The following is a 21356-nucleotide window of genomic DNA, read 5'->3' as shown; positions in this document are numbered from 1 at the left end:
CACAATTCGTTTCGGAGTGCGTTGAATAACTTCGACAAGATTTTTCTTATACTCCGGCAGTACGTCATAGAGGTTATTGATATCCTCGCCCAGAGTTATATCGACGAACCGCTGGATGTCCAAAGTGGAGCTATAGAGCTTCTGCATCTTGGAAATTGTTCTCCATATGAACATCTTGGACGCTTGTTTCTCTTCTGTTTCGCTTGGCAATCCTTTGGCCAGCTCCACCTCAAAGCTCATCAGCTCTTCGGCCGTTGATTGCGCCAATTCACTTTCTATGTTCAAGTACTCGATGAGATTGATAGCTATTGCGGCGGTATAATATTTGCGCGCATATTCTGTATCGCTATTCACATACATGCCACGGGTGAGGAGGGGAAATTCCTGATAAGTAACATGGACCGTATTCTTTGTGTTTCTGTACAAATCAGGTTCAATTTCAATTTTCATAATGATTGATTGACCATAGGTATTAGCGATTTTGCCAATCGTTTCAATCCAGTCGAATTCCGACTCTTTCCAGCTACTTTCCTCCAGAACTGGCATCCCTCCAAATTCGCGTATCACTTCCTTCAGTTTTCTGCGGTAGCTTTCGTCGATTCGCGTGACGCTCGTGCAGGATCTATAGAAACTCCTCACCTGCTTGTCCTCTGGGGTGTCTAGTTGATCATTTTCTTTGATAAGGAATTGCTTCACCTTCCGATCGAAACCTTGGCTTATTTGTTCAAGTCTTCCAGTTCTCCCTTTTTCTCTTGTGGCCTTATTAATCCGCGGCCAATTGCCACAGGCAAACTCGTAGAAATTGTCACATGGATTGACATTCTTGTTCATATAGTTAGCTATCTCCGCTGCCTTTGAAATTTGCAGCACTCGTTCAGTGTAAGAGTTCGAGCTTGCAATCGTCTGTTGTCGTCCTGGTGCTGCCAATCCTCGATGTACCAGTTGCATAATCAGCAGCAGCAGCGTAAATCCGTATAGTATACGGCGTGTAGTGTGACTCATTTTTGGTAAATTGTGTGACCGCTAAACAAACAATGTTTTTAATTCGACATGTTTCTTATGACTGAACGCCTCGTTCTCAAATGCGATTGTATGAAGCTATAGTCAAATGCTCGCGCTCAGTGCTTTGACCCCTTTGGGTTATCGGTATCAAGCCGAAGTCGCCGCCGAAAATAGTTGGAAGCATATTTGAATTGCTGGAATTTGAAAAAGTCTGAATCATGAAAATTTAGAAAGATTTTTAATAAAGTGAAAAGGAGTCTATTATGTTGGGATGAACTACAGCTTCATTTAGTTTCATCAGTCCTTCTTTCTTGCTAATAGCATGCAAAATTAAATGAGATGAGGTAGTAAAATGAAATTTACATTACCGAAATATTCCAAAACAAAAGAAAAGAAACTTCTTTATTTAAAATAATTAAACAATTTTAACATATTTGAATCGACACTTTAGTACAGCTCGCACTTGCGAACAGGATTCATTTGTGTGCCCAGAGCACAATTGAACTCTTTGGAGAACTCATCAAAGTTGGACAGAGGTCCGATTACACGGAACATTTCAGGCGCATGATTATCCGAGATGACGCTTCTGAGGCGTTGTTCTTCAGCCACATCGGAGCACCGGGACTGGGCATAGCTAATGAAAAACAGCTGATTGTTGGTGTAGTTGAGACCGGGCAGCAGGTTCATTCCATCGTTGAGCGAGGACTCCTGTGCATTCTGCCAATTGCGAAAGGCATCGAAGGCAAGTCGCACTCCGCTGTTGTCTGCAATATTTTCGCTTTGGTCTTCAGATTTAGGCAGCTTTATGTCGTAAAATGAATAATTGCTGTACTGCTCACTAAAGCATTTTTGGCGATCATTGAAGTTAATGTAAGACTTCTCATCCATCCAGTCATGGAGATTTCCCTGGGCATTGAATCTTCTGCCCACGGCATCAAAGCCATGGATGATCTCATGTCCAATGATTGTACCCATAGCGCCATACTTGATGGGATTAGAATAGCTGGCAGCCCACAAGTAATAAGGCTGGAGCCATGCTACTGGCATCATGATGGCGTTGTACTGCCCTTTATAGATTGCCGAGAAACTGTTATCTATTTGGTAGCCGATGGGCAGATGGATTTGTGCTCTAGCCGTGGCCGCGGTCTTCTTAAATATTTGTTTCAGATTGTCGATATAATCGTCATCAGACAGATGAATATTCACAAAATCTTTGGAGAGATCTTCCTTTAGATGAGAGTTCACTTCCAGCTTCATTGCTGTAATCTTCTCAATGGCTAATTCACGGCTTTTTGGACTTAGCCAGTTCAGTCGATCTGATTGCAACGTCTGCTTGAAGGTCATTTGCAGCTCGCTCCACATCAGCTGCAATTCGGCGGCAGTGTCGGCGGTGTTGTGGCGTCTGTAGATCATATTGTTTACGTTCTTAGCAAATCTGTCGATAGTTATGGACTGACAGTTTCTCTCCCTCTCGTTAGACTCTTGCTTATTCATTTCAAGCCAAAAGGCTTTAATTAAGTTATAGAATATGTAGTTGGCCACAATTCGTTTCGGAGTGCGTTGAATAACTTCGACAAGATTTTTCTTATACTCCGGAAACATGTCATAAAGGTCATTGATATCCTCGCCCAGAGTTATATTGACGAACCGCTGGATATCTAAAGTGGAGCCATAGAGTTTCTGCATCTCGGAAATTGTTCTCCGTATGACAACCTTAGACGCTTGTATCTCTTCTGTTTCGCTTGGCAATCCTTTGGCCAGCTCCACCTCAAAGCTCATCAGCTCCGCGGCAGTTGATTGCGCCAATTTACTTTCTATGTTCAAGTACTCGATGAGATTGTCAGCCATCACTGCAACGTAATTTGTGCGCGCATATTCTGTATCGCTATTCAGATACATGCCTCGGGTGAGGAGGGGAAATTCCTGATAACTAACATGGACCGTATTTTTTATGTTTCTCAACCAATCAGGTTGAATTTCAATTTTCATAATGATTGATTGACCATAGGTATTAGCGATTTTGCCAATCGTTTCAATCCAGTCGAATTCCGACTCTTTCCAGCTACTTTCCTCCAGAACTGGCATCCCTCCAAATTCGCGTATCACTTCCTTCAGTTTGTTGCGGTAGCTTTCGTCGATTCGCGTGACGCTCGTGCAGGATCTATAGAAACTCCTTATCTGCTTTTCCTCTGGGGTGTCTAGTTGATCATTCTCCTTGATGAGGAATTGTTTCACCTTCCGTAGGAAACCTTGGCTTATTTGTTGAAATGTTCCAGTTAACTCTTTTTCTGTAGTGGCCCTATTAATCCGCATCCAATTGCCACAGGCAAACTCGTAGAAATTATCACATGGATTGACATTCTTGTTCATATAGTTAGCTATCTCCGCTGCCTTTGAAATTTGCAGCACTCGTTCAGTGTAAGAGTTCGAGCTTGCAATCGTCTGTTGTCGTCCTGGTGCTGCCAATCCTTGATGTACAAGTTGCATAATCAGCAGCAGCAGCGTAAATCCGTATAGTATACGGCGTGGAGTGTGACTCATTTTTGGTAAATTGTGCGACCGCGAAACGTAGATGTTTTTAATTCGACATGTATCATATGACTGAACGTCTCGTTCTCAATTGCGATTGTATGAAGCTATAATCGAACCCCTTTGGGTTATCGGTATCAAGCCGAAGTCGCCGCCGAAAAATAGTTGAAAGCATATTTCAATTACTGGAATTTGAAAAGTCTGACTCATGAAAATATAGGAAGTTTTTTAATAAAGTGAAAAAGAGTCTATGAATTATGTTGGGAAGAACTACGGCTCCATTTAGTTTCGTCAGACTTTGTTTGTTTCCTAGATCTCAGAGACTTTAGTTAGAGCTATAATTTTCGACAGCATTTGTTTTTTTTCCGTGCAGATTTGGCTTGCATTTTGATGCGATTAAGTAAAAATTGTAGAAGTTAATTAGGAAATAAATGTATAATTAATAATAATATAATAAATTTATAAAACAGCTGAGACAGTTTCGAAAAATTACAGGTTTTAAATAAGTTGCGCTCTATCAGCTGACGGCATGATAAGCATTCGAAATTCCATAGAAAATACAGAAAATATTTTATAAAAATCATTTGTTTGTTTCTTTGCCTTTTTCGTCGAAGCTATTGGTTAACCTGTCTAAATGCGAATATTATAATGAAATTAAAATTTGAATTAAAAATAAGCATTAAAAAGTGAATCTGTTTAATGTCTTAAGAAAGCATCTCTTGTGCTCAATTTCAAAAAACTTAAGTCCCTCAAGAATTCGAACTACCATAAAAGAAGTCAATTCCAAATTCATAAAATATTATAATTAAATAAAACTTTATATTTTATGGTGCTTGAACTGTCACTGAAAACTGAAACCCCTGACTTTTACACACATGAACCCTTTTTTATTTTTGGGTAGCGTGTGGCAAAACTTTGTTGTTCTTGTTCTTGTTGTTGTTATGTTGTTGAGCGTTTCGCTGGCGAAAAGACAATAAAACGACCTGCCAAGAGGTGAGATTGTATTTATTGTCCTTTGTTTTTGAATTTTTTGTTTTTGCTTCTTTGGTTGCTCTGCTTAAGCTTAGTTACATACATACTTAATTAATTTGAAGCTTGGTTGACTTTGCATGTGCGCCTTTTTAGGGCTCATCCTTTGAATGGACCACGAGAGCTGTAAAGCTGGGGAACCTAAGGATGTGTGGCCTGTGCACAGTTTTGCCGCCTGAGTATTACTTCAATTAAGGTTGCACAGAATATACGCAGTGCTGCACACGTTGAAATCAGGAATTTTGAGCAGCCCACGATTAGCCCTGCTGGCTGGCTGGCTGCTAGCTCCCGACTGTTGACTGCCTGGCAAAGTTCCCTACAAGTGTCAGACGCTGATTATTATAAAGCATCTTGTGTCATAAATAAACACGACAGTTTTCTTGTGTGTGGGTTTTGTCCTGTTGCTCCTTTCTGTCTCTGTCTCTGTCTCTACCTCTGCCTTTGCCTGTCAGCCTACCAGCCTACTACCGCGCCTGCTTGACTGCCTCGCTTGGTTTGCTTGGCTTGCCAGGCCTACCTCGCCTGCTCCTTAATTAACCCCTTTTGTAATCCATGACAGGGAGAGTTGCCAACTTGCTTTCAAGTAAGTATCTTCTACCTTGCCGTTTGGATGCCTTCACTTTTTTTCTCTGCTGTGGTGTGGTGTGGTGTGGGTTATTCATGTAGCCACATACACCACAGCACACACACAGATACACAGCACACAGTACACACATGTGCTTATCTCGCTTCCTGTCAGCTTTTGTGCTCTTGAGTGTGTGCTGTGTGGTTTTTTCATGTGGCTTGACTTGAGGCTGTTGTGCAAATTTCTTCAACTCTTGTGGTTTTTAATTATTTCAAGTTTTGCTGCCCTACCTTAGAGTTGCTCTTTTATTTTCCAACTGCAGGCCTGGCTAGATATTTTCATTGTTTTGTTAATATTAATTAAGTTCCAGCTGAGAACTTTATTTTGTGGCTCATCTATCGGCACATCTGCTCAATTTGTTTCGATCAACACACGTGCATATATCTTTAGATACAGTATGAATATTGACTGCGTGGGTCTCACTTTTTGCTCATCAACTACGAGTATTTGTGAGATATGTACTTGATCAGCTGGGTAAGTCGTATGGCTGGCCATTCATTATCTCATTTCCGTTTGAATGAGCAAAAACTTTATACTAAATATGAACACACTCAATTACACACACACACACACACACACAGTCACTCACACACATACGGACACACTCTGCTAAAAATTTAATAATGCAAATTGCCAGCGACAGTGAGAAATTCAATTAGTTTCGAGCCGGCGACAAACACTTGCTAAGGGTCTGTGAAAGAGAGTGAGATAGAGAGAGAGAGAGAGAGAGAGAGAGAGAGAGAGAGAGAGAGAGAGAGTGAGCGCCCAATATTCTCATTGTGTGAGTGAGTGTGTGTGGCACATCATGGCCTAATTTAATTTGAAAGCTGCTCATTCATTCATTTCAACAAGTTTTCATTCAGGCAACCGTTTAACTAACAGAATGTATCTTTATTGTAGTACACACACACATAGTATAAATAGATTCATTCATATAATAATGTATATGATGCACAATATGTTGTACTATATTTATTAAAATGAATTTCTAAACTTGAACAACATTATGTACAAGATCTCAAGGCAACTGCACACTACAGTAATTATGGTATACTCCAGAGGAATTAATGAAATTGCAAGCAATTTTTCATTTGCCATTAATGAAAGTCCAGTCTAGAAAGGAAAGGGTCAGATCAAGTGGACAAGGCAACACGATTCTGCTCTCTCTTTGGTTCGCCAAAAACCAAAAACAAATGAATGACCCTTCAGAGAAAGAGAGAGAGAAAGAGAGGGAGAGCGCATCACGAAATGCACGAGAATCGCTTAATTTGTGTAAATTAATTAATTCAAGGGGAAATGTCTAAGCAATCAAGCATACAAATTGCAATTCGAATGGATAGAATCGATTGAGTTCTGTTTATGAGAAAAATTTAAGAGCAGAAGAATCGGTATTGGTTATCCACATCAATATGCAATTGCAATTTTAATCCTCATCAATATGCAATGGTGAACGGGGTCACTAACCTTGCAATTTGTTGTACTTAGGCAAGTTTTAATTTTGTAGAATTGAATAAACATTTAAAAAAAGTAATGTTAAGAAAATGTATATGAAGTTACTAATAATTAATTTATTTTCTTCTGCTTACAGGTAATAACTAATGGCTTTAAATCACAAAGATGAAGTATACGTCATGTTGACTGAATCAAAATTAAACGTTGTGGTAAACAAAGTGCATTTTCACAAATATTTCTTATCTAGACAATTCTTGCTCGACTGCTTGGGAAATTGCAAAAACATTTGAAATTTAATATCACTACATTCTAAGAGCGATTCCCATGTTTCATGTTGCATTTGAGCCGAGCAAGATACCGATAGAAAGATGGATATACTAGACTTTGCATGCACGTAAATATTGTCGTTGTGCCTTGATGCAGAACAGGCGTAACGGTGCCCACTTCTCATAAAATGTTCAAGTCTATCGACTTTGCTAACTCGACATCGACATCGGCATCGGCATTCGTATCCCCTTTTGGCTTTTGTTTTTGCTTTTTAGCAGCATTTGCGTTTTTGCATTCACTAAAGTGCATTCTTATGTGCTGCGTCTCAAACTTATTGACTTCGGTTTGGACTAAAAGCATTGAGTCGTGGCCTTTGTTCATCGAGCGTAGCCAATGCCAAGATACCTCGATTACACAGAACATAGTAAATTAATTGACAACTTTTATGTGAAAATGGTTGGAGAAAGGAATGGAAAGGAAGAGAAGGCGGCGGAATACAGGTAAATGAAAACCGACAGCAACAAAACCGAGCTCTGTGTTGGACCAACACAACAATAATAGCTTCTATCAACTGGCAAAGTCGCAAAGAAATTAAAAACAAAGCCATCGGCAGAATTGGAAAAATGGTAACAAATATCAGCAGCAGCAGCAGCAAAACCAATTGAATTGTATACACAACCCAGACTGACAAATCAGACTGACTAAGCGCAAGAGAAAAGAGACTGAGAATTCATTTTGAGTTGTGTTCGATGAGTAAAGCACTTAAACTAGAAATGCCACTGGCATTTTGCTGCCATCGTTTGAAACTGACCTGTTCTGGGCTATCGATTTCAACTGTGAAATGAACGTCTGTCTGTCTGGGAGAGAGAGAGATTCTTTAATTTTTCATAAGACATTGCTACACTTTGTTGATAATAAAGCGAAGGCATTGTTAACCCTTGACCGACGTTGTTCACCCTTTCCATTAAACTATGTTCATGATCGATCTCTGCGACAGCATAAAGCGCAGTACTCTATAAATATTTGTTGTAATATTGTGTGCGCTTTGCACTGTGCACTCTGTTCGTAGTATATTGTTTTATTTATTGCATTATTGATGTAGCTCGCGGTCCGTTTTATTAAGCGTTCTCTCGCTCGCTCTCTCTCTAGTGAACAAGTTAATAAATTTCAATGCAGAGAGTGAGAACCACAATGTACACACATATACACAAACATTCTGCTTTCTATTTTATCTAACTTTCATTAGAAGAACAACAGCGGCGATCGCAAAAAACAGTTGCAGCAATATCTAGCAGTAGCAACAGCAATAGCAACAGCAACAGCAAATAGCATCGACAACAACAGCAGCAGCAGCAACAGCAGCAGCCGCCAGCAATTGACTGCATTCATTTGTGCGTTCATTGAACTGTGCCGGCAAATTGTAACAACAAATTGTTGCGCGCATGTGCGAATTTTGTACACTCTGCTTGTTGTGGTATGAATGAAGCAGAGCAGCGGAACTGCAATATTTATTGTGTACAAAAGAGTCTCTGGTTCGGAAAGCGAGAGTAACTAACAAAACAGCAACTGCGAGAGAAGTTTAATAATTTCCACAACGGAGTTCTGCAATTTTATGCAATTAGTAGTTATCGCAAAAGTATTAAAAGAAATGTGTGCTTTTCTCATTTCTTACAAAATGTTAAAGTGGGTGTGCAAAGCACAATGAGTAAAGTTCTCAGTACAGTTGTGTTGGAGTCGCCTTGACTGCGTTTGTGATTTTTTTCCATTTTCCCATTTTAGCGCACAAAATTGTTCAGCTTCTGCGGTCGCTGGTATTGTATTTGTTTTGGCGTCAAATATTTTACTGCTCCAATTCATAACGCTTGACAAAAGCAATTGCTTTGCTGCAGTTGTTAATTAGCCCCAAAAAACCGGTAACGGCGAGACTTACGTCGTATGTACGTACGTCGCGTATGCATATTAAATCGAAACTCAACAACATACAAATCATAGTTCATATTTGGGTTTCTAGCTTAAATAACCTGTTTTAACTGACGCTTTTGGTTTCGCATGCAATTGCAAACAATTTGGCACGGTGAGCACAACCCGTTTCCATGCTAGTTAAATGATTGCGGTTTTCTGACTAAAAATAAACAACATAATTGCATGCTTATTACCTCCGTCATTTGCTTGTCGTATTTTGTATTTTCGTTTTTCATTTCATCCTCTCGCATCATAGAAAAAATTAACAGCCAACGATTTAAATGATGATATAAATGATGATGTACTTAATAGTTAAATTAGTTTCATTTTTATTATTACAATTTTAATTTGTTTTTTTTTTTTGCTATTCTGTAATTATTGCGGTGAGAATTGTGAAATGTGCTTAGATAAACACTTGTTTAAAGTGTTTCATTTATCAGCACTTTTTAATAGCTTGCTACAGGGCATCAAAAACAAGCTTTTAATGGAATGAAAAATGTATGCTAAAATCTAGTATACATTGTATGCGAATGAGTAATAGATGTGGGACAGCTTAAACGCATGAGTTAGCTTCAATTTAGCAACAGCACAGAAAGCATTCTAACTCGTTTAATTTGTTTGCTCTTGTGTGTTTTCATTTCCATTTCGCGCTGCGCAGCGGAAGACACAGTTTCAGTTTTTTTTTGGTTTTGGTTTGGTCAATCAACTCTTGTTTATGAGTATTTTCGTACTCTTTCAGCGGATGCGCAATATGAGCAAACATCGGATTATAAATACATGCCATATGTACATACACAACAGCTACACTTTTAACAACTAATTGAAAGTTTTTACACAAAATCTGCACATAGAAAGTTTTTTGTGATTGAAACAATGAATTCTGCATGCCAAGCATTCAGTATTGTGCTATTTATTTTTGCATCCCACACTTACATAAAGGTGAAATCATGTTCATAATCCCGAACGAACAAAGAACAAGTTTTATTATAAGAATAATCTGATCCATTGGCACAAAATATTTTGAGCGACTTTTGACCATTTTTTGTGGAGAGTCTTAAATCCAGATACTGAAATTTGTAGTTTTTGATTTATGATTAAGCAAATACTGTAATTTTGAATGAGTTAATACAACAGAAAAACAACGCAATAAAATTCACTTAATCAAATAAAAAATGTCTCAAAATAGTAGATTGCGATATATATCGATATACTTCTACAGTCAAAATATACCGTAGATATACCACCGTTGATGAAATTGTCAAAGCTATAGCAAAGCTATAGTATATGGATATACAACTGCATTCAAAGAATACCATAGAATACAAAATATACGAAATTGTCAAAGTTAATAGCGTGGAAGTCTCAAAAAGTCTTAAGGAACATGTTTAATCTCAGATTTATGTATAAGTAATTACTGTGATTGTTAATGACCTCATTAAACAGTGAGAAACAACGAAAAATACAACTCTTTTGTAGCATATTGCAGTCAACAATGTTTTTTTTTTGAGACGCAAGAGTCCGACACAAAAGGAGACCAAGCATAAATCGGTTTTCTGCTTCAGTGCAGTGTTTATGCATTTGTAACAGCGATTGTGCCACTGCCACTTCAACAAGAGCAAGAACAACAGAACAACATAGCAACATAGCAACAGAAACAACAGCAACAATAGCAACACCAGCAGCAGCAGCAGCGGCAACAAATATTTGTTAACGTGACCGTGAACTGGCATAATGCTGCATGCAACGCGACGCGACGCGAAGCGACACGACGCGCCACGGCGTTTATGCCACGACACGTGCCGCCAACTTCAGTTTGGTTGTGTGCTGGCAGATTTGTTAAAGGATTTCCACGCATTTACGCATAAATTCTCAGCTCAGTGGCGCCGCGTCTCTTGCCCCTTTCCCCTTTCTTCTTTCCTCTTCCCATCCACTTTCCAACTCTGCGCAAAATTAAATCAACAATTAATATTTAAGTAACTTTTTGGCACCATTTGAAAACTTTTAATAGCTTCATTTTAGTAGCGTAAGCTATTACAGGAATGCAGAGATTTTATTTTGTTTGCATTGGCTCTAGAGCACTCCTAGTGATTTAATCCAAGGCAAGAGGCAAAAGGCAAAAGGCAAGTCAGATCGTTAAACAGCTTAATTGCAAACTACTGACCTGCTGTTGCTGTTGCTGTTGTGTAGTTATTACTAACTCGTTTGGTATGCGAGAATGAATTTGTTATTGTTGCTGTTGTTGTTTGTATAAATACTCGCTTCACCTTTTCATTTATACGATTATATGTTTGTGTGGGCGTGTCACTTTGTATGCCCAGAAGTGTGTAAAGCAATCGACTTGGCTGACATCAACAGCAACTTATGAATGTAGTTTCGAAGCTCGACAGTATCGTTGAGAATGTCTCAGCTACGTGCCAAGAGCTATGTGTCATGTTCTTAATGCAGGAGTGGAGCGGAGTGGCGAGAGCATTGCCATCAAGCGTCGAGGAATCGATTCTCAAACTAAGACTGAGACTGAGACTGATTCTAACTGCACAGCGATACACAGGCAGGCAGTTTTATTTTATATTTTTATATATAATTTATTGCAAAATTAACCTTCAGCATTCAAATGTCGTCGCTGTTAGTGCATTGTGTGCTGTGTTGTTGTGCATATTTCCAAGCTAGAGCTGACAAGCCAAAAACGTGCAGTTAATAAACCTTGGCCAATAACAAGAAAAACTTACTGCGGTTTCTAAGTTCATTGACACAATTCTCATGTTTTGTGCATTGTTTTCAATTGAGCCGTGTAGCAATAAACGTTAGCTTATTTCTCAAACCAGCCTAATTCGAAAAGTACAAACGCTGTCAGCAGAATACTAACTAACGTATAATTATATCTAGAATCAAATACATTTGCAAGCACACAAGTACTTGGATTTGTAATTAATGTTTGGAACACACTCGACTGATTAGATTTTCCACTTATCATGTCCGACGATAGTAAATTGGAACCAGGGCAACATTTTTCATTTCACTAAATATATCTATTAACTATACTAATTAAGTTGCCATGTTACGCGCTTTTTGCTGGCTCATTAATTCTTTAGGAATTCCATTTGGAATTATGAAAACTATTTACTGCGCGAGGCGCCACTTGATTGATTTGTAGATAATTATACAAAATACTTATGTTAATTTTGTGTATGATGGCATGTATCTGGTTTATATTTTATTGTAGATTTCAAATAAAGAAGAATTCACATAACTCTGTCTTTGTAGTCTGCTTCTGTTTCAATATTTCTGAAGTGATTGGCTTATGGTCTGGCATATCAATTATGAGAATAAGTCGTCATTATTCAGAGTCTCTGGATTTTCTCGAATTTCTGACATCTTTTGTCAGACAATTATGATTGCTCTCTTTTGAAGCATATTTCAAAATACTTGTTGTTTATTTACTTTGCTTTGCTTTGCCTAATTAAGTTGATCGAATTTACGTATGCATTTTTGTGTGGCATTCTTTAAAAGAGTTGTGTGGCATTTTCAGACTGATTCTGATGCGTCAACTAACTCGATACAAGCAATAAATATACTCGTAGTCACTTTGTCACACTCACACACACACAGAGAGACACTCTGGCTTTTCTGTCATATTTCTGCTCCAGTGAACTCAGCTCCGAAGCATGGTAATTCAAAACTTGCCTTCGATATGATTTTATTTGCATTTTTTTCTGCTCTCTTCTACGACACATGAAAAGAAAAAGCCGTCTGGAGAACCGGTTTTTGGGGCATTGGAGCTTTGTGCAATGCAACAAAACAGAGCAAAAAAAAAAATGCAAAGCAAAGAAAATGAAAATGTATTTTTATTATTAAATGAGCCATTGGAATTTACGATGTGTCGCAGTGACGTATTCTCTTGGACTTTGTACCATAAATTATGAGCCGAAAGCAAATTAATGAGGCAATTTAATTTGATTGACTAAGACGTCGAACAAATTCTGGGTAAATTGCCTCGTTTTTTGACCATTAACTGAATTTATTAGATAATGTTGCAACTGAAGCAGAATGATTGAATTTTGTCGTAGCTGTAAAACGAATATTAATAAAGTGTATGCTTTATTTAGGCCATTGTTCGTGCAATGGTAAAACAATTAGGAATTTTAATTGCGACATTTGGAAATAGCAATGGAAAAATAATAAATGAGCCATGCGATTTATAACCATATAAAAATTATGCTGCAAATGTGCAAAACAGAAATCTTTTGCTGTGTGGGGAGTTGGACAAATTGCAGTTTCATGTCGTCAGCAGCATTTACGAGTCATGCCCCAAGTTTTATGAGCATTTAAAGTGCCAAATAAAACGACGACGGGGAATAATAACAAAAAGCAAGCAAAAAAAAAAAGATGTCAATGCTTGGCCACTTTAATGATTGTTCTTATTCACCGAGTGCAGCGCATTTTTGTGGTTAAAATTGAAGTTTACTTACAGTACGCGAATGTATATATAAAAAAAAACATATATGTATATATGTGGAACGTACGCATTCCACATGAAAAAATTTAGAAAATTGAATTGGCGCATTGTGTGTGTACATAATGAGGGGGAGTGCAAAGAAATGTTTCCGCACTTCGCGGAAAAAATTCCCTAGAGGAAGCTGCCGAAAATGTTGCACACTAAAGTTGCGCATTAAAATGTAAAGGCAATGGAATCGGGGGCGTGCCACTGACACAATCACACTAAAAGGTGTCACACACACACATACACGGCAAATACCACTCCGCACTTGCAGTTTTGCTTTTATGACACGCAATGTCCGGGGGCTCACAATTTCAATCTCGTTCTCTCGCCTTTTTGCGACTTGAGTTCGACTTCAAGGCAATTGCGATTTTCTTTCTTTTTGGCGACACACATGTTCATTTATGCAAGCTCAATTTGTTCTTTTCTTTTGGCACTATAGAAAAGAAAGTAAAGTTCTGTCTGTTGTTGTCGCACTTAATGCGACTTAGCGATACTCTGTAGAAATTTTTATTACATCAACTTTTGCATTCGAGGCCTTTTAGAAATTTTTCTTTAAAATTTAGAGTTTAGTACTTTATGTGTTGCGGTTATTTCAGTGACGTGTTTATGCATAAATTTTCTCTGCACTCTCCTCGACTCGTTGTGACAAGGGTGAGTTGTAAAATTTACATTTACGCGGTTTTCACGTTGCGATTTCGTTTTCCGGTGTAAAAAGTGAGGAAAAAGTGGAAAAAAAGGAGTGAGCCATAAATTTTTATGCTCTACAATTTGTGTTGAGCGGCCATGCAAGAAAGTGCAAAACTTGTACTAGAATACAAAATTTGCACAAACGAAGGGACCAACAAAAAAAAAAAACGAAATATTTTTATGAGACTTTTTGCATCTGCTGTTCTGCGTGTGTGTGAGTGTGTGTGTGTGGCATCAGTTTTTCCACTTTAATATAATATTTAAAGTCGCAGCAGAACGCATTCAAGTTTCAGTGGAAACAAAAAGCAACCCCAATAGTAACTTTAGCTGCAGGTCAATTAGTTGCTCAACTGTTGGCCGCCACTGTTGTTGTTTGCCCTGCTAATGGCCATGTTTTCTGCAAAGCGTCGCTGCTGTTGTTGTTGCTGTGTTGCTGTGTTGCTGCTGCTGTGTTGCTGCTGTGTCTGGTGGTGGCATATAAACTGGGTTTTAATTTTCTAATTACACACGGTAAACAAATGAAAATTTATTGTGGCCACCGCGTTACCTGTGACTGTGTGTGTGTGTGTGTGCGAGCCATAGGCAGAGAGTTGCCTCCTGCCTCGCCTGGAGGTGTGGCGCCCAAACTTCTCATTCCCTCCCAGCAGCAACAGCAACAACAGCAGCAGCAACAATACTAATGCAAACAGACAACAACTTTGCAAAGTATGCGAATGTAGATGTGTGTGTGTGTGTGTGTGTGTGTGTGCCCCACCTTGGTACGCGCATTTAGTGGAAATATCCTTTATACAGCAATGCGGCCGCCGCGCTCTCGGGGGTTGTGCCACCGTTGTGCTGGGCGCGCGATAGCAACATGCAACAGTCGTCGTCGCCATTGTCGTCGTCAATTTTGGTTAACTCACTGAGACGTAAGGATAGCTTCAGGCACGCACCACACGAAAAACACCACCCCAACACACACACACACATACCACTACACCTCTTCCTTTTCTCTTCCCTCCCACTCCCTTTACTCACACCCTTTGCAGTCAGCAGTCGCAGTGAAATTTATTAAAAACAATGTTTCGCCTTGTGCCAGCTGCGTGCTACACCTTTTGCTAAGGTTAATACTTATACTTACATATTGTACTCGCATAGCCTACGCTTTGTGCTCGTACTTTTAGGAGCAAATATTATAATAATATAAAATGTGGAGGCCGTGAAATCGAATCGTAAATGTGCGTATTCTTCGAATTGAATTGCCAAGCCTTAAAAAGGGTATTGGCAAAAATTTATATTAAACCTAAAAGCAGCAGCAGTTATTTGCCAAATATTTTTTACTAATTTGGGCGCTGTTCAATTTATGTAAATTGCATTTAAATAAAAAAATATATATCAAATAAATTTAATAAACATACTAAACATGAAAGCAGCGGCAATTATTTGCCAACATTTTTTTCTTTTTTTAATGTATGTAAATTGTATTTTCTAGAAAGTATAAAAAATAGATCAATAAATATAGTAAAGCTGAGACCAACAGCCATATTTTATACTAATTCAAATTTATGTAAATTTTTATAGAAAATGTGCCAAAAAAAAATAATAAAAAAAAAAATGTTTAATCTAAAAGCAGCAGCAAGTATATGTCAAATATATTTACTAATTTGAACGGGAGGCAATTTATGTAAATTGTATTTTGTATATAAAACAAATGTAATAAACATATTAAACCTGAAACCAACAGCAGTATTTTATACTAATTTAAATTTACGTAAATTTAATTTTGCAGAAAATTTACAAAATAGATATCATAAGAATACTGACCCTGAAATCAGCAGAATAATTTTATATTAATTTATGTAAATTGTATTTTATATTAAAATATACATTTTCAAAAATTCTTTCTCTAAAAACTCTAATTACATTAAGAAAAAAGTATCTAAATTCTAAAATGAATTTTTGGAATATTTATTACACAAACCATGAGTCATATAATCACCAAAAAAGTGGAAATAACATAAAAATTGTTGTTCTCTGTATATATTCTCATTACTTATACAGGGTGTGTGCAAGCTGATTACGCTCTAGCAAATGCAGGCTTATTATTAGTATGTCCAGCTGAGTGTTTCACTATTTTTTTGTATATGAGACATTTGGGATTAGTGCACGTGTGTGTGTAACACCACCCTATGGAGATTCTAGTTGTGGCTGAGTCATGTATCCGTTACCGTTACGTTCGACGTTGTTGTTGTTGTTGGCTTTTTGCATGTCCAAACTACTTTTTCCATGGTTAAGTGAAAACATACGAAATTAACTGAACTTGTGAAAGGGTGCAAAAGGGAACGTTGGCTCACCTCTGTGGGTGACCTTAGAGGTTGCTTTTGGGTTTGTGTATGTGTTTAATGTATTCCTAGCATAATACTAAACATTAGACAACAATGTTTTGTCATGTGAGCACTTGATGTTATCTGCAAATATAATTAAGGGTGCAATGCCAAATATTATGCAACAATGCTTTGTAATTAATTTTAGTTTTCGTGCTAAAGTTTTCCTTCCACCATAAAATGCTTCATATGCGAGTAATTGTCTCGATTAATATGCGCTTTGATGTGTCCTTTAATGCTCGTCGTATCCCTGCCAACAACAATTTTTGCGTGTGTGCCACTTTGTGTTGTTCCAACACTTTGGCAACACTTCAAGTGACGTCAAAGTGCAACTCATTAAAGTTAAAAGTCGAGATGCGAGATGTGAGATGCCGTTAGACACGATTAAGTGCAATGAAATGAGTAAATGCTGCTCCTAAGCATCAACGGAGATAGAAGTAAAAAAAAAGCAAAAAAAAAAAAAGTGGTGAATGAAAGTGTCAACAGCCCTCTAAAGTGTCATTGTGTTTGACTGTGCTTATCTCCTTGCAGCTGTCAAACACGTCGCCATCGCCTCGAGTGGATATGTGTATGGGGTTTCTGGTGTATGTCCTTGTATGTGCGGGAGAGTGTGTGTGTGTTTAAGTGTTGCAAAAGTACTCAATTAACAACATCAAATGTGCTTTGCTTTGTTGCTAAACACTTGAGAATGTCGCCTCAAGGCGTAGATCAAGGATAAAAATTAAATGCGAAACTAAAGAGTGAGCGAGTAGAGAGAAACGTACAATTTTTTGTGTACATAAAATGTGACAAAAAATTGTGGTAAAATTGTAAGCAGAAGGGCATCGGGCGTGTTGAGCGAGCTCGAGCTTTTGCTATGATTTGTTCTTTCATAACTTGATTGAAAAAGTGTCAATCAATTTGTGATAACTGTGAGCTGTTAAGACAAATTCAATAAATGTTTTCATTCGTCCAGGCGAAAGTCAGTGTGCTTTGTGGTTTTATGCGAACAGCAGACTTTTCTGACGCACACAAGAAATTCAATTTATTCTATATACATATATATATGCCAATGGCGAAAATTGCAAACAAATATTATTTTTTCACTAACAGCATGGAACAATGCTAGTAATTGGAATACGTGAATTAATTATTACAAAGTGACAAACGCAAAATTAAAGTCTCGCTCTTCAACTGAAATATTATTCTCGAATGCAGAGTTTATCCATGGTTTTTTTTTCACTTCTTCTTTTTGTTACTTGCCATGTTGATTAAGTAAGGAAAAAGCGGAAACCGAGAACTTTATCATTGCGGACCACAATCAATAAAAAAAAGGGACACAGTTGCAACAGCAACAGCAACTATTAAATATCTTATAGATAGGGAGCAGAGGGATGTAATGTAATATTTATTAAAGAAGAAAGTAAGTAAAAAGACGCAAGTTTAATACAACACACTCAGCTCGATAATGTCCCGGGCAATCATCGTGCTTTCGCTTTTATTTACTTTGGCTGCGAAATGGAGACGGAGACGGACACAGAGACGGGGAAGGAGACTTTTTCTGCGTTGCGTTTTGTTTTGTTTTGTTTGTTTTCAAGGCCAGAAGACATTTATTATTTTTGCTTGATTGTCTTCGCCAAATAGACGCTTCACCCACAGAATTGCGCTTTTTGTTGCCCTCGCAATCAAAACACAAACAATGTCCTACTTGAGAAATTTTATATTACACAATATATTCGATATATATTATTTTTGTTGATTATTACGTTTTTGGATTTTGCGCTCCGTAATGAAAGGACAACAAGTGTCCTTTTTATTGTTTTTGGGTGATTCAATAAGCCGCAAGTCATTCATTTTATTATTACGCATTTGACAAATGCAATTCTCTATTATTCTCTGTGTTGCCTGCAGGTTAGTTACACAATTTTTTAGGCAATTGCTCTATTGATAGTTTGCCAACGGCTAGCTTCGAAATCTCAAACTCGAATGTAAACATTGAAGCAGAAGGCAGCATATGCTGCGCTTACAAAATGGCTTTATCCAAGAGCAGGTACATACAGGAGAGATAGATAGGAGACGGGCTGAGCTGAACTAGCAAATAAACACACCACAGAGCACACAGCAATAAACAACCTCAGCGAGAGCTAACACAACCACAAGGCATCACTGGCATCCAGTCATCTAGCCATCATCGCAGCCAGTCATCCACTCATCCAGACAGACAGCGCAGGACTTTACACAGGCACAAACAACAGGAGGACAACTAGAACAAGGGCACCAGCAACAACAACAACAACAACAAAGTTTACTGCCCAGTTTCACTCAAGGGTGTGACTGGCTGCTGTTGCTGTTGCTGCTGCTGCTGCTGTCGACAGTCAACAATCGACGTCATGAAATGCATCAGCAAAAGGCGGCAACAGCCGGAGTAGCAGCGGCAAAAAAAGGCTGCTGGTTTTGTTGTTGACTGGGCAGGACAACAGCAACGCGAAATATGAGACTTTTGGGGCCGCAAAAGGCCAAAGCCCCAAAAGTAGTTCGTGTCCCACGGGTGCAATAGTCTTTCGCGACTTTAATTGTCTTATGAAATCATCAAAATAATATTAAGCAAATAAAACCGGGGAGAACAAGAAATTACGTGAACGCTTTTCACCCCTAACGGAGGCCTTAAACAACACTTGAGAATGTCGAGTATACGACTTGTTGTCTAGTCGCAACTTACCTCAAGTGCGAGCATAATGTTTAAACTTTTCACATTGCTCAGAGCGCTGGTTTTAAAGTCTTTGCAAAGTGTGCTTTAAACAGCGTATTTTCAACGTTTGCTGCTTAATTGAGGTTTTTCACTTCTACGATGCGATGGCTGGCTGCATTAGATAAAAATGCCGCGGGGTAACCTCGTTTCTGAGTCATAAACAAAAGCCAAGCGCAGCGTATTTTCTAAAGAGTTTTTCGCGAAACAATCGAATTATAATTTGTATGACTCTCTGTGTGTTTGTGTGTGTGTGTGTGTGTGTGTAGACGCCCCAGACAGTTGCAGACAATAACAATAAAGCAGGTTGCATTTAAAGTATTTTCTCTCTCACTCTATTCTTTTTTTTTGTGTTTTGAGCGATGCCGCAACGCCTGCGGCTATGCAACACAAAATGGTGCATATTTCATGCAACACACACTTAGAGCGTTGGGGTTGGATTAATGGACACGTGTGAAATGTGTCGGTGTCTGTATGTGTGTGTGGGTGTGTGGGTGTGTGTTCTCAGCCTGCTGCTGGCCACGAAAAACAATTTGCAAATTGCTGGCCAAAAATGGCGCCACACTCATTCACCTAAAGCCATCAATTCAATAGCAATTACAAAAACGGCAACAACAAGAACAACAACAAAGTTCGCTCGTTGCACAAAAACAATAAGCAACAACTTTAACGGGTGGTCGCTTTTGATCATTATCAGGTTTTTGTGTTTTCTGGACAGCAGCACTTCGTATGTCTCTCTGTCTGTCTGCAAGTGACTCTCCACATGACTTCTGCGGCCGTGTTTCTGCGGCGAGGCATTTGCGAGTGTTTTAAGGTCGAATGCACAAACACAATGGCAGGGAAAAGCACGACTCATGTGCAGGAAGAGTCCTGATCCAAACCAGGCGCCGAACGACACCTGCCTAGAAGGAGGAAGCACACAAAAGCAAAAGCAGAGAGAGCGCTCTGCTTTCGCTCCCTTTTTTAGTTTTTTGTTTTTTGCTTTACACATAAAACTAGTTGGCAACACGGACACGGCGCCGCTGGCCTCGGCCGTTGGCCCTTACTGTCGGCTGGCGGCAGGCTCTTATTATTACGGCTACTATTATTATTTTGTGCGCCGTTTTTCTGCGCTATTACAGGAAGCGTGTGTCGTCATATAGGCGCGCCAGCCAGACGCCTAAAAGTATGCCTCAGCGTTTAGTGGCAATATCAGCAAAAACACGCAAACGAGGCAACGGGATAACGGGGCGAGTGGTGGCCAGAGGGGCGAAGGGGGAGGCGTGGCATGGAGTCGCGTTGCATGTTGTCGCAGGCTTTTCCAGCGCCAGCAACCAAAGTAAACAAAAGAAAAGCGATATTTTTTTTTTGTAGTCCTCTCGCTCGTTCTCGTTCTCCCTTTCTCTTCTGCTGTTGGCCGCAAAACATTCGTTGACACGAGAAATTGCATGCAACCGAAACTTACAGCTGACAGTCTATACATGCATGTGTGTGTGTGTTAGTGAATTGTGTGTGTGTGTTTGCCAACTGTGGCACTTTTCCTCAACAGCAACAACAACGAGAGCAATAATCGCTGAAGGTTATTGTGGCAAATTGTGTTTTTGCATGAAAACTTTAAGCTGCTTAAAGATAAGTCGCCAAAGCACAACAAACCATTTTCTTTGCTTTTTTTTGCCTCTCGTCTTTGGCTGTCTCCAGATGTTTATGGTTAAAAGGGTATTCAGATCTAATACTTTAACAGTCAGCGCTTAAGCTGTTTTAGTCTTTAACGCAAATTTGAACTTAAACACAAAAAGTATTACCTCGACACCTTTTTTTTTTTTTGTTGTGTTGCTGTTAAATAATTAGATTTATTTAAGCGTTGCATATGTCATGCATTTATTATTTACTCGTATTTCTAAGAAATCCGACTAACATCTGCTACTGCACTTTGTTACGATTTCCATTTGCAGTTGCAGTTTGCAATTCGAAATGAAAAACCTGACAATGAAGCCAGTCATTTAGCACTTTGTGACTCGGAGGGGGACAATGACCTCATGTGACTCATGTGTGTGAGTGTGTGTGTGTGTATGAGTGTGTTTGAGTGTGTGCACATACTGTACATGGCGAGTAAGTTTCATTAAAGCCATGCTTATAATTTATTCTAATGGTTTTTCGCTGTGCTGCCAACTGCCAACTGCCAGTTTGCTACTCGCTGCTGTTGCTGTTGTTGTTGTTGCTGTTGCCATTCGCCATTGG

At 38.8% G+C, this 21356-nt stretch overlaps 2 protein-coding genes across 4 annotated transcripts in view; one reads left to right on the top strand and one right to left on the bottom strand.

The window, feature by feature from the left end:
- The window catches only part of LOC117567621 (Krueppel-like factor luna), a 91373-nt gene that overhangs the window by 24927 nt on the left and 45090 nt on the right, over positions 1 to 21356 (top strand). The gene's annotated exons all lie outside the window — the stretch shown is intronic.
- Positions 1391 to 3582, bottom strand: LOC127565531 (neprilysin-1-like). The gene has a single exon (XM_052004388.1). The coding sequence runs from the start codon at positions 3541 to 3543 to the stop codon at positions 1450 to 1452; it is 2094 nt and encodes a 697-aa protein (XP_051860348.1). The 5' UTR covers positions 3544 to 3582; the 3' UTR covers positions 1391 to 1449.

Source organism: Drosophila albomicans, chromosome 3 (genome assembly GCF_009650485.2).
Source record: "Drosophila albomicans strain 15112-1751.03 chromosome 3, ASM965048v2, whole genome shotgun sequence".
Taxonomy (NCBI): Eukaryota; Metazoa; Arthropoda; class Insecta; order Diptera; family Drosophilidae; genus Drosophila; species Drosophila albomicans.
The sequence above is the reverse complement of the archived record's forward strand: the minus strand, read 5'-3'. Positions and strand labels throughout refer to the sequence as shown.

Excerpts from the sequence above, each read along its gene's own strand:
- LOC127565531 (XM_052004388.1), bottom strand. The coding sequence starts at position 3,543 with ATGAGTCACACTCCACGCCGTATACTATACGGATTTACGCTGCTGCTG.